Source organism: Emydura macquarii, unplaced genomic scaffold (genome assembly GCF_026122565.2).
Source record: "Emydura macquarii macquarii isolate MOO-44397 ecotype Brisbane River unplaced genomic scaffold, CSIRO-AGI_Emac_v2 contig_2369, whole genome shotgun sequence".
Taxonomy (NCBI): domain Eukaryota; kingdom Metazoa; phylum Chordata; order Testudines; family Chelidae; genus Emydura; species Emydura macquarii.
The window spans coordinates 558,243-572,418 of record NW_027132506.1 but is presented as its reverse complement, the minus strand read 5'-3'; the positions used below and the strand labels follow the sequence as shown (position 1 = coordinate 572,418).

Here is a 14,176-nt window from a genome sequence, read left to right as displayed (position 1 = left end):
CCCCACGCTATGTAATGATGGATCTAAGCAGAACGGCTTTCCTCCCAGGAGAAAGTACCTGGGTGCAGCCTGTCAGAAGACACTGAGAGATGATGGCCACTCTCTGAAGCACAAGATGGCAGGTGCCAGGGAAAGGTGCTTACTTGTCACCAACCAGCGCACTGTCTTTTGGGAAGTTTTGGACATGCCTGATGGGGCATAAATGAGTCACACAGGGGTAACTGGGAGCGTAGGGTCAGCTTCCCAGCATGCAACTTTCTCCATCCCTTAATGGTATCTATATCCCATAATTTTTGCACCTTTTGTAAAAATCCCCTGAATCCTCACTGCCCCCTTGCTGTCCGCCATCGCTGACAGAAGCACGGAGCCTGCACAGCTCTGCGCTGTTGTCGTGAGCATAGGACGCATGATCCTCCGGTATTTGCAGAGCCCGCAAAAAGAACTGAATCCGTGGGGACCATGACGATTTCCTGGAGGGCAGGTCGCTGTGGGACACAGCGGAAACCAATTCAAGGTTGTTGGTGGCATTCACAGAGCAGCCGCAGATGGTGTAGTGCCACTTCTGGGCCTGAGAAACCAGCACTGACTGGTGGGATCACATCATGATGCAGGCCTGGGATGAGCAGTGGCTACAGAACTTTGGATGCTCCCGGCCCCATTACTGGCTCCGTGTGCTGAGCTCACTCCAGCCCTCCAGCGCAGGGACACTGGAACAAGAACTGCACCGAGGGTGGAGAAGCGAGTGGTAATCGCACTATGGAAACTTGCAATGCCGGATTGCTACTGGTCAGTGCCAAATCATTCCGGAGTTGGAAAATCCACAGCGGGGGCCATTGTCATGCAAGTGTGCAAGGCCATTAATTGCGTCCTGCTACAGAGGACTGGGATTGCCAGCAATGTGCAGCACCTAGCGGATGGCTCTGCAGCAAGGGGGTTCCCAAACTGCGGAGAGGCGACAGATGGCACGCATCTCTCCGTTTTGGCACCAGACCACCTTGCCACAAAGCACATCGACAGAAAGGGCTATTTATCGATGGTTATCCGAGCTCTGAGGAATCAACAGGGACACGGCACTGACATCAGTGTTGGCTGGTCAGGAAAGGTGCGTGATCATTGCAGCTTTGAGAACGCAGGTCTTTTCAAAAGGGACAGCAGGGACTTTTTTCCCCAACTGCCGGATTACCATTGGCAATGCTGAAATGACACCCCTGGCTCACACAGCCGTAACCCAGCCACCTCAACAGCATGAAGGGAAGATTCAGCTCCCAGCTGACAGGTGCAGAATGACAGCGGAATGAGCTTTTGGTAGATCGAAGGGACACTCACAAGACTGGATCTCAGTGCGAAAAACATCCCAATGGTTAGCTGCCTGCACAGCATCTGTGAAGCAAAGGGGGAAACGTTGCTGCCAGGGTGGAGATGGAGCGGCTGTCTGCGGACTTTGAACATCCAGACACACGGGTGTGAGAAGAACTCACCACGCAGCTGTATGGCTCAGGGAGTACTTTTAACCGTGAGCCCCAGCGATGCGTTTTGTTGCACTGTCCTCTACCTGGCCCTGCTGTGTTGGGGCTGTTAGGACTTGTGTGGTGCTTGGTGCACGCCTCTGATAACACTGCCAATGACGCTATGGATTGTGTGGTGCGTGCTGTACATTTATGATGGTGTTGTTTTTTCACTGCTCCTTTGAGTTGTGTCGCCCTGCACAACACCAAGCGGGTGCTTTTGTTGCTGCTAGACACTCTGCAGCATACGTTGGGAACAAAGACAGTTGAGTTATTTTCCAAACAACGGGATTTTATCGAGTAACAAAAATGCAGCATTAAAAGATTCTGTGCAAGTTAAAAGCAAACACATTGAAATGTAATCAAGGGCTGGAATACAGCTTGAGAAGGGGAAGGAACATTCATGTCCCTGTTAGCTACACATACAGCACCCGTGATTCTCGCAGGCCTGTGTGTGTGAAGCTCTGGTGGTCCTTAATGTCTCCTGGGGCGCAGCGCTAGGGGTAGGGGTACCATGTGGAATGGTGGGGGTGTAGCGAGGGGTTGTCACGGAGGAGTCCCATTTCCAGGCTTGTGCTCTAACCGCCAGCCATCTCCCTTCTGAATAGCTGCATAGTTCCACTCTTACGTAGGCTGTAAGTGATCCATCTGGTCTGATCAGTCTCAGTGATGTTGCCCTCCCGGTTACCGCCCTGACTGTGTTAGTCCTTTGCAGTGATAAATAAAATAGACCGACCCCTTGGTGAATTGCTCAGCAAAGTGCAGCCGTCGCTGTGTTTACTGTTCAAAGAGTGAACCCACTTCCTTACAGCGCCCAAACACCAGTGTGAAGTGCGAAGGCTGAGTGTCTGCTCCCAGAGGCTGAAGGCAGTTTCAAGCTGCAGAGGAAACTCCGGGTTCTGCTCTTGGAACATAGAAGGTCTTTCCTGCCATTTCCGTGAAAATGACTGAAACGATGAAGGAGCAGGGGAACATTAAACCGCTTCCTCAGATTTAAAGGGCAATACACCTCTCCAGGAGAGTCTGAAATAGTGATTGACGTGAGGGAGATTCCAGCCACGGTGCTGCCTGTGTGGGTGGCACTTTAGTGCCAGGCTGCTGCTCTCTGGGAAGGCCCCCTCCAGTGATAACTCGTCAGAGCCAGCCAACCAAACAGACTTTCTGGGAAGGGCTGAAATAAGTCACCCTGGCACTGCCACTGCCAGGGTCTAAGACACTCTTGATCCCTTATCACATGAAGTACCCCAGCTGTGACCAGCCGGCCTGCCTACTTTTCCCCCTACAGCTTCTCTGTGTTCCTAACACTGGTTCTCCAGGGGGAGATCTAGTACAGGCAATGTGCCCCTAGATCATCTCAGCTTGCTCTGAGCACGGTTAGACACCACAGTCCTAAAACCCCCATGCCTGCCAAGAGCCCTGTCTACGCTTATTGCTGCCACTGGTACATTTCTAGCAGCAGCAGCCACCATGGCCCACTGCAGGTGAACAACTCTGAGTGTTGACATGCCATGAAGTGAGTATCCTGCAGCGTTGGGGGGCGGGGAAGCCAGCCTTGTTGGGGAATGATTATATGTTTGTAAATAGGTTCAGAGAGACCCCAGTTAAGAGAGGGGAGCCGACCAGGCCAGACTCCATATTGGATGGCAGATCCAAGATGGAGTCCAACATGCTTGGGATCAAGCGAGAATGCTTGGCAGGAAGCCAGCAAAGGCAAGTCTGCCTGGATACGGAGCAGAACGGCGGGAAGCCTGGGGTTCAGTGCTGGGTGCATAAACTAGCCTGCCGTGTGCGGGCAGTGATCCTGGCCAGGGATTGGCTGAGGGAAAGGAGAACCAAGTTGATTTAAGGAACTCGCTACCTCAGAAGGCTGCTATCCATCCGAGTGGCAGAGTGGTAGGGACACGACTGGTTTGGACGGGCATCAGAAATCTAGGACAAGAAACCGCCGACTGTGGACCTGGAGCCGAAGCAGACGGAGACCAGATCGTGAACAGCACTCCTGGGGAGGAGTGAAGACCAACTGTAAATATCAGAGACTTTGGGAATCCAGGGATTGTGTTACTGGTTGTGGGACCTGGGGTTTATCTCCATTGTGTGTATTCTTAATTTCAGTGGTTTTGAATGTATTGTTTGTCACCACAATAAATTCCCCTTTGATTGAACACCAGCGGTGTGATTTACAGTCTGTCCACAGTGATAGATCCAGCCCCTGCCTTGCCCCGCCTCTCCTGCCATCCCTGCTGCTGAGCCTTGGTCCCATCCAGCCTGCTGCCCAGGTCCCAGCACCAAGAGGAGCAGGAACCTCAGCTGCTGCAGTCTGGGCACCCGAGTGGCATGCTGGCCCTGCTCCTGGCCACGTGCCGTGTGCCCGAGTAGGGAGACTGCTGTGCGACCACACCTGCTGCCATGCATGCCCTCAGTGTGGCAGTTTGTAACAAGGGATGTACTGCAACCAATCCAGCCAGGACTAGTGGCAACCCTGATACCACCTTAAAAGTGGCTGGGCCATGGCCTGGGTCACCTCCCTGCCACCAGCTCCATGGCCTCCACAGGCTGCCTCAGACCTGGTTATGGGAGAGATGTTTTCCAGACTAACACCCTGTACATGTGGATATCAGCGCACATCGATGATTAAAGGCTGCGCCTTATGGGAAGGCCAGTTGTGAGGACCCCGGGACCAAATGACCACAACACGCGCTACTAACGCTCCCCACCCCTAGTGCGGCACAGCCTGTGATGGCAGGGTAGCAGGACACCACAGTCCAGCCTGCACCGGGATCGCCGCTGCACGGCGGGGAAAGGGCTGGAAAAGTCCATCTTTGGCTTATAATGCGGTGCAAAACCATTGCCCCGAACACAGACCACGAGACTCCGGCATCACACCGTGACGGGCACTGCGGTGACAACCCGTCCGGCTAGGACTGGCTCCACTAGACTAGACTGCACCGAGCCCCGCTCAGTCCGGCTGCAGCGCCACCGGTCTGAATGTTTAGTCTGTCCGCTCAACTGCGCATGAGCAGAGTCGCCGCCGCCCATTGGCTGAAGGTGGGTGTCGGGCGTTCCAGTCCGCGAGTCCCTGACTGTCCGGCAGGCGGGTGCGCGCGCGCGCTGCTGCTGCTGCTGCTCGGCTTCGCGATTCGGCGCCGTGCGGAGCTTCGGCCAGGCGGGGAGCCGCGTCTCTTAGGGCTGCGGGCGCTCGCGCTGCTTCCCAGGGCGCTGCCTGGTGAGTGGCGGGCGCGGAGTGGGAGGGGGGCCGAGCCCCCGGGCCCCGCCCCCTGGCCCAGGCGCTCCTTCCCGCAGCCGCCGCCGCGGGCCCCTGTCGGGCTCAGCGCTGCCCGGGGGCTCTCTGCAGCAGGGACGGGGCCCGAGAGCCGGGCGCGGCGTGCGCCGGGAGTGCGTCCGTGGGGCCGCGCTGCTCGGTGCGGGGCTCGGGGCTCCGGGCTGTTTTACGGACGGACTCGCCGGTTCGAGTCCTGCCTCCCTGCGCCGGCCGGCGGCTCTGAATTGGCCCCAGCCGCTCTCGCGAAGGCGCTGCCGCTGCGGGGTGGTCGGGGCTCGAGGCGGGTGCCGCTAGTTCAGTCCCCGCCGGGGCCGAGGCGTTTCCAGCAGCTCTCGCCGCTTGCTGCGCCCTTTGATCCCACTTTGATCGTCCGCCAGCAGCGAAAGACTCGCTCTGTGCCCGTGGCCAGGCTCCCCGCCCGGGCTGTGCCAACCCCTCCTCTGTGCGGGGTTTGACCCGGGCTCGGCCCCCACCACTGTGACGTGCAGACCCCCTGTTCACACTTCCTCCTTTTCCAGTAAGACGGGCCGAGGCGACCGGAACAGGGACTCCCCGGCCCCTAAGACGCGGGCGCTCCCTCTTCGAACCTTTCCTAACAGGCCTCAGGAGGCAGGATTTGAACCCGCCTCCTCCACCATCTATTTGCAAACCAGGCGGGGGCCCGCCCACTGCTAAAGGCCCCTCCCCCAGCCTAAGGGGAGGATCCACTGAGCCTGGAAGGCAACTGATTACTTGGGACAACTAATGAAAAAACAGGAAGGGACGTGAGGGTCACAGGTTCAAAGGAAGGGAGCCAGAAGGAGACACGGAGCAGAGAACCCCGGACAGCGCCCACTGCTCCCGGAAGGTGTCCAGGGAGCCAGCGGACGCTGCCCAGAGGAACTCTGCCTGGATGCATGAATACACAAGGGAACGGAAGTAGGCCCCACAGTCGCAGAGCGCCGCCCCGGCCAACCTCCTCTCCCTGGTGTTGTAGATGGCCAGTTTGGCCAGGGCTAGGAGGAGGTTGACGAGGAGGTCCCGCGACAGGCAGGTGATCGAGCCCCTGGACTGGGGGGGTGGTCCTAACCTGTTCCGTGGCTCACTCAGAGCTAATTAACGTGGAACAGCCTCGAGCAGCGAGAAGCTGCCCCGTCTGCTCCCCGTGGAGCAGCTGCTCCAACACCACCCCGGGGGGCCCAAACCACTAGGCTGCACAGGACTTCTGACAAGCAGTTCTTACTTTGGACCATTTAATGCTTAATTAAAGTGGAGCATCTGCAAGAGGAGAGTTAGTTGCTTTAAGATGAGGGAGGGGGAGACTTGAACCTGCAGCTCAAGCCCCCGAGCTCTATAATCTAACCCCAGCTATGCAGGCCTGCTTGCCGGGCAGCTTTCATTTGGATCATTTAATAGCAGGAGCATGGCCAGCATGATGCCACCCGGGTGCCCAGACTGCAGCAGCTGAGGTTCCTGCTCCTCTTGGTGCTGGGAACTGGGCACCAGGCTGGATGGGCCCAAGGCTCAGCAGCAGGGATGGCAGGAGACGGGTGGCGAGGCAGGGGTGGGGCGGTGAGCACATGGGTATAGGGGTTATGTGGGGGAGGCAAGGGTGCCTGTTGCTAGTGGACCTTAGGGGGCTTCCCCTCCCTCCAGTGCTGAGGGAGGTTCCTGGGGTGTGTGTAGGGGTTCATGGGAAGGAAAGAGACCTTGAATCATGCCCAGCTCTCCCCTGCAGGGTGGCCTGGGATGGGAGGAGGAGATCAGGCTGCTGGTGGGGGCGGGGTGGGGACACCTAAGAATGGAAGAAGTAGGTTTTTGCTCTAGCCACTCCCCTGTGAAGAAGACAATCGTGTGTACTTTCTGGAGCAGAGCTACGCTCTCCCTCTCAGCCCCTCCACCCCCTAGTCCAACCCTTTACATTGCACGCTGCAGCCCCTGCCCCCTTGTGGTGCAAATTCCGAGGCATTGGGTTATGGGGCTCCAGAAATCCAGACCGCCCCGCAATAAGCTGCTTACAGTTGGCAAAGTGCACTAAAATCCACGTGGCTGCAGTGTGCTTTAAAGCCGGTCTGCCGCCATCAAGAGTAGCACAGAGCTGGGGGTGCCAAGCTGTGTCACTCTGTCACAGAGGTCCTCAGGCATTCCTCAGCTCTGCTTATTGTGGCACCCCCTTATTGACCATTCCCAGGGGGCTGGGCCAGAGCCGGTGGTTAAGGTTGCGTTGCATGGCCCAGGACTTTCTAGTTCCTAGTTTACAGCGGTTTAAGTCTAGCTGCTCTCCACAGTGGCAGGACACAAAGCCACGCGGAGCAACCTTAACTCGGCATCAGTGAAGCCTTGGGCAATTGCTAACATGCAGGTCTGAGCCTGGACCGGTAGAGCCTAAGCGGTGCTATCCTTTTGATGAAGGAGGTTTGAGATTCAGGAAGTAACAATTACCGTCTTGATTCTTGTTGACTAACAAAATCCTGCTGTAAAGCACTGCCCGCATGCTGCCTGTATGACGGGAGAGCTGAATGTGTGGCTGTGTCTACGGGCCGCACTTCTTCACTTGTGCAGCCAGCACCAGAGTGAGAGTTTACGGTGCACGCGACAGCTAGGACCTGAGCCAACACCTGCTGAAGTCCATGGGAGACTCGCCATTGATTTCAATGGGCCCTGCATTGAGCCGCTAACCAGGGGAGTTCAGTGTTCCTTGAAAGAAGCTGGAACCGGTCTGCCGCTGCCTGCTCTGCTCTCGGGTAATTCTGAAGCTACTCTGTGTCTACAGAGAAGATCATGGCTCCAGCCTCACGTGAGCGGCGATGAGGCTATGTGAGAAGAAAGCAGCTCCACTTCAGCTCCTGCAGAGTGTTTTGCACCCCTCATTTGCTGGCAATAATGACTGGAAACCACAGACTGGGTCACAAATGGCACGCCGGCCAACGTGACTGTCACCAGCGGAGGCTGTATCTGCTGTCTGCAGAGAGCTGGACTTTCTGATTCAGGGCCAGTAGGCTCACTGTGGAGCAAGATTTGTCCCAAACTAGTCACTTGTCACTGTGGGACTGTACAGGCTGTGACTGGCATATTCTAAAGTGAAACTAGATAAAAATCCGGTTTTAAACATAGAAATATAGATTTTCCCCAGAGAAATCCCCGTGCCTGAGCCAGCCAGAGATGCACACAACACTTTATCAAATAAAGCAGCCCTAGGCAGCTTGTGTTTTATAGGAGACTTGAAAAGCTCCTCTCTGATAAATAGGAAAGTGACTAAGAAATGCCTTGGCCTGTCTGTAGTATTTGCTCAGGGGAGATTTGAAAGTGGAGGCGGAGATGCAAGAAATGACACAAAGGGGAGAAATTTTGCTTTGGAGTTAGCTCAACTTGATCATGAACCAGCTGTGCAGGAAATTCTGTAAACAACCTGAACCTGTGTTAGCTGTGAAGGGAGAGGGGGAAAGCAAGCTTCTGCCAATTCCACATCTTCAGCTAATGGGCGGCAGCGGCGACTCTGCTCATGTGCAGGTGAGGGCTGCATGTGCATGCGCGTGCTGAGGGGGCCCGAGACTGGGGAGGCCGCCCTCTCCTCTCTCCGCAGGTATCCCCCTCTCACCCCGTGCTGTTGGGGCGGAGCAGCCTGCTCGCAGAGCCCCCGCCCCAGGACACGCACACAGCCCCCTGCAGCTGCCAGCCTCAGCCCGGCTCTGTGGTGGAGCCCTGCCTTGCTCCAGAAGAGGAAGCCCTGCCATAGTCAGCTGGGGAGTCCCCTGCCCTCCGCGCAGGGCTGTTTCTTCCTCTGCCTGGTTACGGAGCAGAGCTCATGGCCTGACCCAGGCGGGTTTATCGGCCCCCATTTAAATCCTCTCTCCCATGGAACAGCAGGTGGCCTCCCCATCAGTCGTGGCACCTGTCGGATGATCCTCTGTAAAACCCTGCTGGGTTCCCGGCCCTGTTTAGATCTTGTGGCAGTGAGTTCCACTGGTGAATGGTGCAGGGCATACTAGGTAAAATTTCCAAGTGTCCTCCCCACCTTCGTGAGGCCAAGCCAGTGCATGGACAGCAACGCCCTGTGTTATACTGGGTCAGGTGCTCAGCCACTGCTAGGACTGAGATGGGAAAGCAAAGATCTAAGGCAATAGGGCCCTTTGTGTCTAGACCAGAGAATGTGCCCAGAGTCCATTCCAGGGGCACAGCACTCAGCCCAGGTTTTCCTCTCTTTCAGGCTGCTGGAAAGCACAAGCAGGGAGGCCATGGCTGCCCCGCAGGTGACTGAGGGCACCATCCCGGTGGATGGGCAAACCCTGTTCTACCGGCAGGCCGTGCCGGCTCAGCAGGCCCCCGCGCTGTCGGTCCTGCTACTTCACGGCATTCGCTTTTCATCTGACACCTGGCTCAACCTGCAGACGCTGGTGAAGCTGGCGGATGCTGGCTACCGCGCTGTGGCCATCGATCTGCCAGGTACCTCTGCTCAGCCGCGGGGGGGGGCCGCCGGGGAGTGAGGAGGGAGGAACAGCTCTGAGGTGCCTGGGTGACGTAAGGTCCTCGGGGGAGGCATGTCCCATAGTAGGCAGGGTAGGAGCAAGGATGCGGTGCACAGCTCTAGCACCTTCCCTCCACCCATCATTCCCCTCTGACACAGGATCCGATGGGGAAACCGAGGCATGGAAAGTTTATATGCCTGACCCATACACATACCAGGAGTCAGCAGCACAACAGCATGCAGGTGTTCTGACTCAAGTCCCTGCCTTTAACCAGCAGACACCAGTCTCTGCCAGCATTTGGAGCAGAACCCAGGTGTCCTGGCTCCCAGCCCCCTCCGTAGCTCACTGCACTTCTCCCGCGTTGTACTGCCAGTGAAAGCTGAGGAATCACCCTGTTGTGACACTGGTGGCAAGGCTGTAGCCATCTCCCTGCCCCCTCTCTACTGTACTGGCTTCTAATTGTACTGGCTTCCCAAAAACCATCTGTAACTGGGGTGAAGCAGGAGTGAAACGGGCGGGCCCCAGTGAATATGATGTACCAGGGCTGTAGATTTCTCATGTGGGGCCTGTCAGCGACCTCTGTGTAACAGAGGGTTTTGTCTCACATGGTCCAGGGCTTGGCCGTTCCAAGGAGGCAACGGCTCCTGCCCCCGTTGGGCAGCCAGCCCCGGCAGGTTTCCTGAAGGCCGTCTTTGAGGCTCTGCAGCTGGACCGGGCCGTGGTGATCAGCCCGTCCCTCAGCGGGATGTATTCGCTCCCGTTCCTCTTCCAGCACAGCCACCTGGTCCAGGCCTACGTGCCGGTGGCACCCATCTGCACCGAGAAGTTCCCTGCCACGCAGTACGCCAGCGTCAAGGTACCGCCCCTTCGGGATCCGGGCGGGGGCTGAGACCACTGGGCTGGGGGAATGGGGTGGCAAGGCTACGGGACTCAAGGCTGCATGTCTAGCAGGAACACTGCAGCTCCAGCAGGGCAAAGGGCCTCTTCTCACTCAGGGACAGAGACTGGCACCTTGCCCCCGGCCTGAGGTGATAGAGCGCAGAGCCCTGGAAACACTGCGTTTCCCATGCCTCTTTCACTCCCGCCCCTTCCGCTGCCTTTTTTTTTAAATCAACCTGCAGGAGAGAATGTTCCTTTTTTCTCCCCAGCGTGGAATTTGTATCCCCTCCTGCTAACATAACCCAGCTGTAAGGGCCATCCTCAGCCCTGCACCAGTGACATGGGGGAGGGGTCTGGATTCTCTAGAGCTAGAAATAGGAGCTTGAGCCCACTGCAAATGGGTTGCTTCCAGCTCCCCCATGGGAAACCCACTCCTTGCGTGTAAGCCCTGGGAAGGGCAGGGCTGCGGGGATGTTTTTGTGCACAGAGAAGGCGTCTTCAGTGTATTCGTTGGAATGTTTCTATTCTCTTGGTGCCTGTGCTCTGAGATCAGATCCTGAGCCAGCATCCAAGTGGGCGGAGGGGAGTCAATGACTTAATGCCACCCCTGCATCTCTGTCCGGGGCTAGCCAGCAGCTGAGCCAGCGCCCAGGGTAACAGAGCAGCCTTAGGACTGTTCTGCCTGATGCTGGCTGCCAACAGCCTCTCGGGACAGTCCGGGCACTCGGCATTGAGCGCGGGGACCCCGCTTTTCATCCCCTACCCCGAGAGCCAGCATGGTGGGAGAGCTGCCACGGCAACCCTGCCCTGCGTGGGTCACGTTCTGCATGGTTACGGCCCGTTTGCACCAGCAGAGAGTCTGGGGCATGGGAACTAGGGCAGAGAAATACAACAAACAGTCCCATAAAATGTGTCCTATTCCCCCAGATCTAAACTCTCTGTGGCACACGCAGATCACGTGACCCTCGCCCAGGCTCCAACCCTTTAGACCTTTGCCCGTCCCTGTCTACCCCCCTCTAACGTACCACCTGGATTGTTTAGCTTCATGAAGCGCCACCTCAGCTGACGCCACGCAGTGTCCACCTAAGGCGCCAGCTCCCCATCTTCGGAGCTGGCCTGAATCCTGGGGGCACACGGGTTGGCTTGGCAGAGGCTCTGCTCAGTGAGAATTAAGCTCCTCAGTGGCTGAGGATCTGGCCCCCAGAGACTAGAACTGCCAGGAAGGGATTGTTCCCAACAACTCCACGTGAGGGGAGATTCCCAGACCCACGAGGCAATGCCCTAGAACTAGTGACGTTCCCAGGCAGGGGTCCCCTTTCCCACCGCTGCCGGGGCCCAGCCTCCCTCCTGTGCTGCTGGGCTGAGTGATCAAAGCGAGCGGCGCATCCATACCCCCCTCTGAGCTCTTGGGCCTTGTGTCCCCTCCTTCTAGACGCCTGCGCTGATTGTGTACGGGGACCAGGACACCCAGCTGGGGGAGGTGAGCCTGAACAACCTCAGGAACCTGCCCAACCACAGGGTGCTGGTGCTAAAAGGAGCAGGGCACGCCTGTTACCTGGACAAGCCGGATGAGTGGCACCGGGGCCTGCTGGACTTCCTGAAGAGCCTGGATTGATGGACAGCCTGTCTTCTCTGCCCAGCCGGCACACTGCTGGCTCTTCTGGTCCCCAGACCCTCTGCAGGTGGTGGGAACCGGGCTTCCTTCTCCCACGATAGTGGGTACTTAATCATTAGTTCCTTGCCAGTATCTAGCAATCCCAGCGTGCTGGGTGGGGTTAGCACAGGCTAGCCCTGCAGCCAGAGGCACCCTCCTGGGAGCCAGGAGCTTGATCCTTTTCCTTCTTTTTCAAGTTATTGGGATCTACGTGTCTGTAAAAGCTGATGGGCCGCTGGCATGGGGAGAGGAGGGTAGCGAGGGCAGGGCAGCGGAAGGCTCCCCAACCGCACGGTCTAGTGCACGCCCCTCCTGCTAATCCTAGCTTCACAGCTCCTGTCCCCGTGACCCCAATCATCCCGACCTTCAGCCCCCCCAGCTATTCCAGCCTACCTCCGCACTTTGCCGATGTGCCTGTCCTGATCTGAGCCGATACGCGAGTTCTCCTCGGCGGCGCACACGCTGACGCCCGCATCAACCATGGTGTGGCTTGTGAAGAGCGACCCGCCCCCTGGGCGCGCCACAGAGACCAAACTCGCTGCCTTGCTGAAGCGACGCCAGCCCGGGACCATTCAGGGAGCTGCCTCCCGACCCACAAACTCTGTGGCGTCAGCGCCTAATTCTTAGAAAGCAAATAAAATTCAGCTCCAAGCCTCTGTTTCCATGCAGCTTTGGTTCCCTGCTGCCCCCCAGACCCCACCTCCGCCGTCCTGCGTAGCGCTGACACCCGGCTACGTCTCCCAGGAAGCCCATTGCCATGGCAGTTGGGAACAGAGCGATACGTGGAGAGGACACCAGTTTCAGCAAGAGCAGACGGAGGGAGGGAGCAGGGCGCGTAGCGTGCCGGGGCAGAACAGGCCCCGGGGTCAGCGGCTGGAGGCATGCAGGGCACTTTGATTATTCCAGGGGCAGCAGGTCACATGGTTAGAGCAAGGGTCTGGGGACGCAGCACTGCTGGGCTTGATTGCCAATCTCTAGGAAGGAACGTGGCTGTAGCGAGAGGCTGGCACTCAAGATGACGCTTTCCTGGCTCTCAAGCACAATGGCCAGGGCCTTCACTATGAGGGCATGTCCCTCTGCAGCACTGATTCTTTACCTGTGGGCCAGGTGCAGCGAGATCTTGGTCTGTGCAGTGCCAGAGCCAGGCACAGGCTCCCTGCCTAGCACCGCAGCTTGCACCGATTCCCTGGTGGAAGCACCCTGGGAACTCCCTGCCCCTTTCTAGAGCCACCTGGCTGCAAGCTGGGGCTGGCAGTAGTAATCGGGGCTCCTGAAGCACACAGCCCTTCACATCGGTCCCGTCAGCGCCCGGGCAATGGCACTGGAGATGCGAGTTCACCACGGCTCAAGAAGAAAACGGCAGGTTCCCGCGCCCCCGGAGTAACACTGTGACGAGCTTCTTTTAAATGCCGGGGGATTACCAAGTCAGGGGCCGAGCTGAACAGATGGGCACAGGCTAAAGCCGCCAGCCACATGGCTGCGCCGGAGCCACCTGACCTGGTTCCTTAGCGCTCCGCCCAGACAGCTGGAGGAGGGCTTGGCCACACAGCTGGTCCCCTTTTCGGCTGTGTAATGCTGGCCTTGATCCTCTTAGACCCTGGGGTGGGGGCGGTTTGCTCCCAGCTCAACCAAGCGGGCAGGGGGTTGGCCAGCCTGTGGGCGGCCATCACGACCACATGGCCCCACCGTGCTGTGGACGGCTGGAGTCCAAAGCCCTAGGATTGAGGGGGTCACAAGTTCGCGAGTCCGAGGGCTAAAGCGCCATGGCACTAAAGCCCATCCAGGCCTGGGGAAACGGTGGCTGTGCCATGGCCACAGAGAGAGGAGCTGGGTGGGGGCCCCCAGTGTGCTTCCTGGCCAAGGACGGAGCAGGCCCTGGAGACTAAATGCTGCAGCTTCCCTCCTCACTAGGGGTTGCTCTCAAGGGCAAGGCGGGAGTGCCCCTGCTGTGGGGTTGTTAGAGGAGCGGGCTGCCCCTCCAGCACCTTTCACCAGGAGTAATGCCCCCACTGCGACCGGAGGGGAGAAGACACTCCACCAGCCAGCGTGGACAGGCAGGGCCAGTCCTGCTCAGTGAGTAATAGTTATTTATATCCCAGCGACCCCACTGGGGATCTGGCCCGACAGGTGCTGCACAGAAGAGCTTCCCCACTGCGCTGGGCGAAGATTGGAGGGTGGGAGGTCGTGGGCAATTTCAAACGGGGAAAAAGTCGGAGCAAAACCTGAAAGGTTTGAAATGTCCAGCAGATTTAGAAGTTGGGCGAAACCATTGAAGGGGCCGATCCCCACGTTTCATTTCCACTGGGCGCCTTTGACAAATGGTTTTGGGTTTTTTAAAAAATAACGAGAAGGCAGGGAAGGACGCCCAGGGTGAACCTGGTGCATGGCACGCGTCTCGTCTCTGGCCCGCATC

At 57.9% G+C, this 14,176-nt stretch overlaps 1 protein-coding gene across 2 annotated transcripts; it reads left to right on the top strand.

The window, feature by feature from the left end:
* Positions 1-4,440: 4,440 nt before the first annotated feature.
* Positions 4,441-13,505, top strand: ABHD14B (abhydrolase domain containing 14B). 2 transcript variants are annotated; one of them, XM_067561172.1, is made up of 4 exons: positions 4,441-4,728; positions 8,972-9,207; positions 9,845-10,086; positions 11,542-13,505. In XM_067561172.1, the coding sequence occupies exons 2-4, from the start codon at positions 9,000-9,002 to the stop codon at positions 11,722-11,724; spliced, it is 633 nt and encodes a 210-aa protein (XP_067417273.1). In that variant the 5' UTR covers positions 4,441-4,728; positions 8,972-8,999; the 3' UTR covers positions 11,725-13,505. The 2 variants fall into 2 exon arrangements, with proteins under 2 accessions (XP_067417273.1, XP_067417272.1); XM_067561171.1 differs by lacking the exon at positions 4,441-4,728 and adding an exon at positions 6,542-8,274.
* The last annotated feature ends 671 nt before the right edge of the window (positions 13,506-14,176 follow it).

Coding starts and splice junctions, on each gene's coding strand:
- ABHD14B (XM_067561171.1), top strand. Junction 9,208..9,844: donor TGTGGCCATCGATCTGCCAG/GTACCTCTGCTC, acceptor CACATGGTCCAG/GGCTTGGCCGTTCCAAGGAG. Junction 10,087..11,541: donor CGCAGTACGCCAGCGTCAAG/GTACCGCCCCTT, acceptor CCCTCCTTCTAG/ACGCCTGCGCTGATTGTGTA.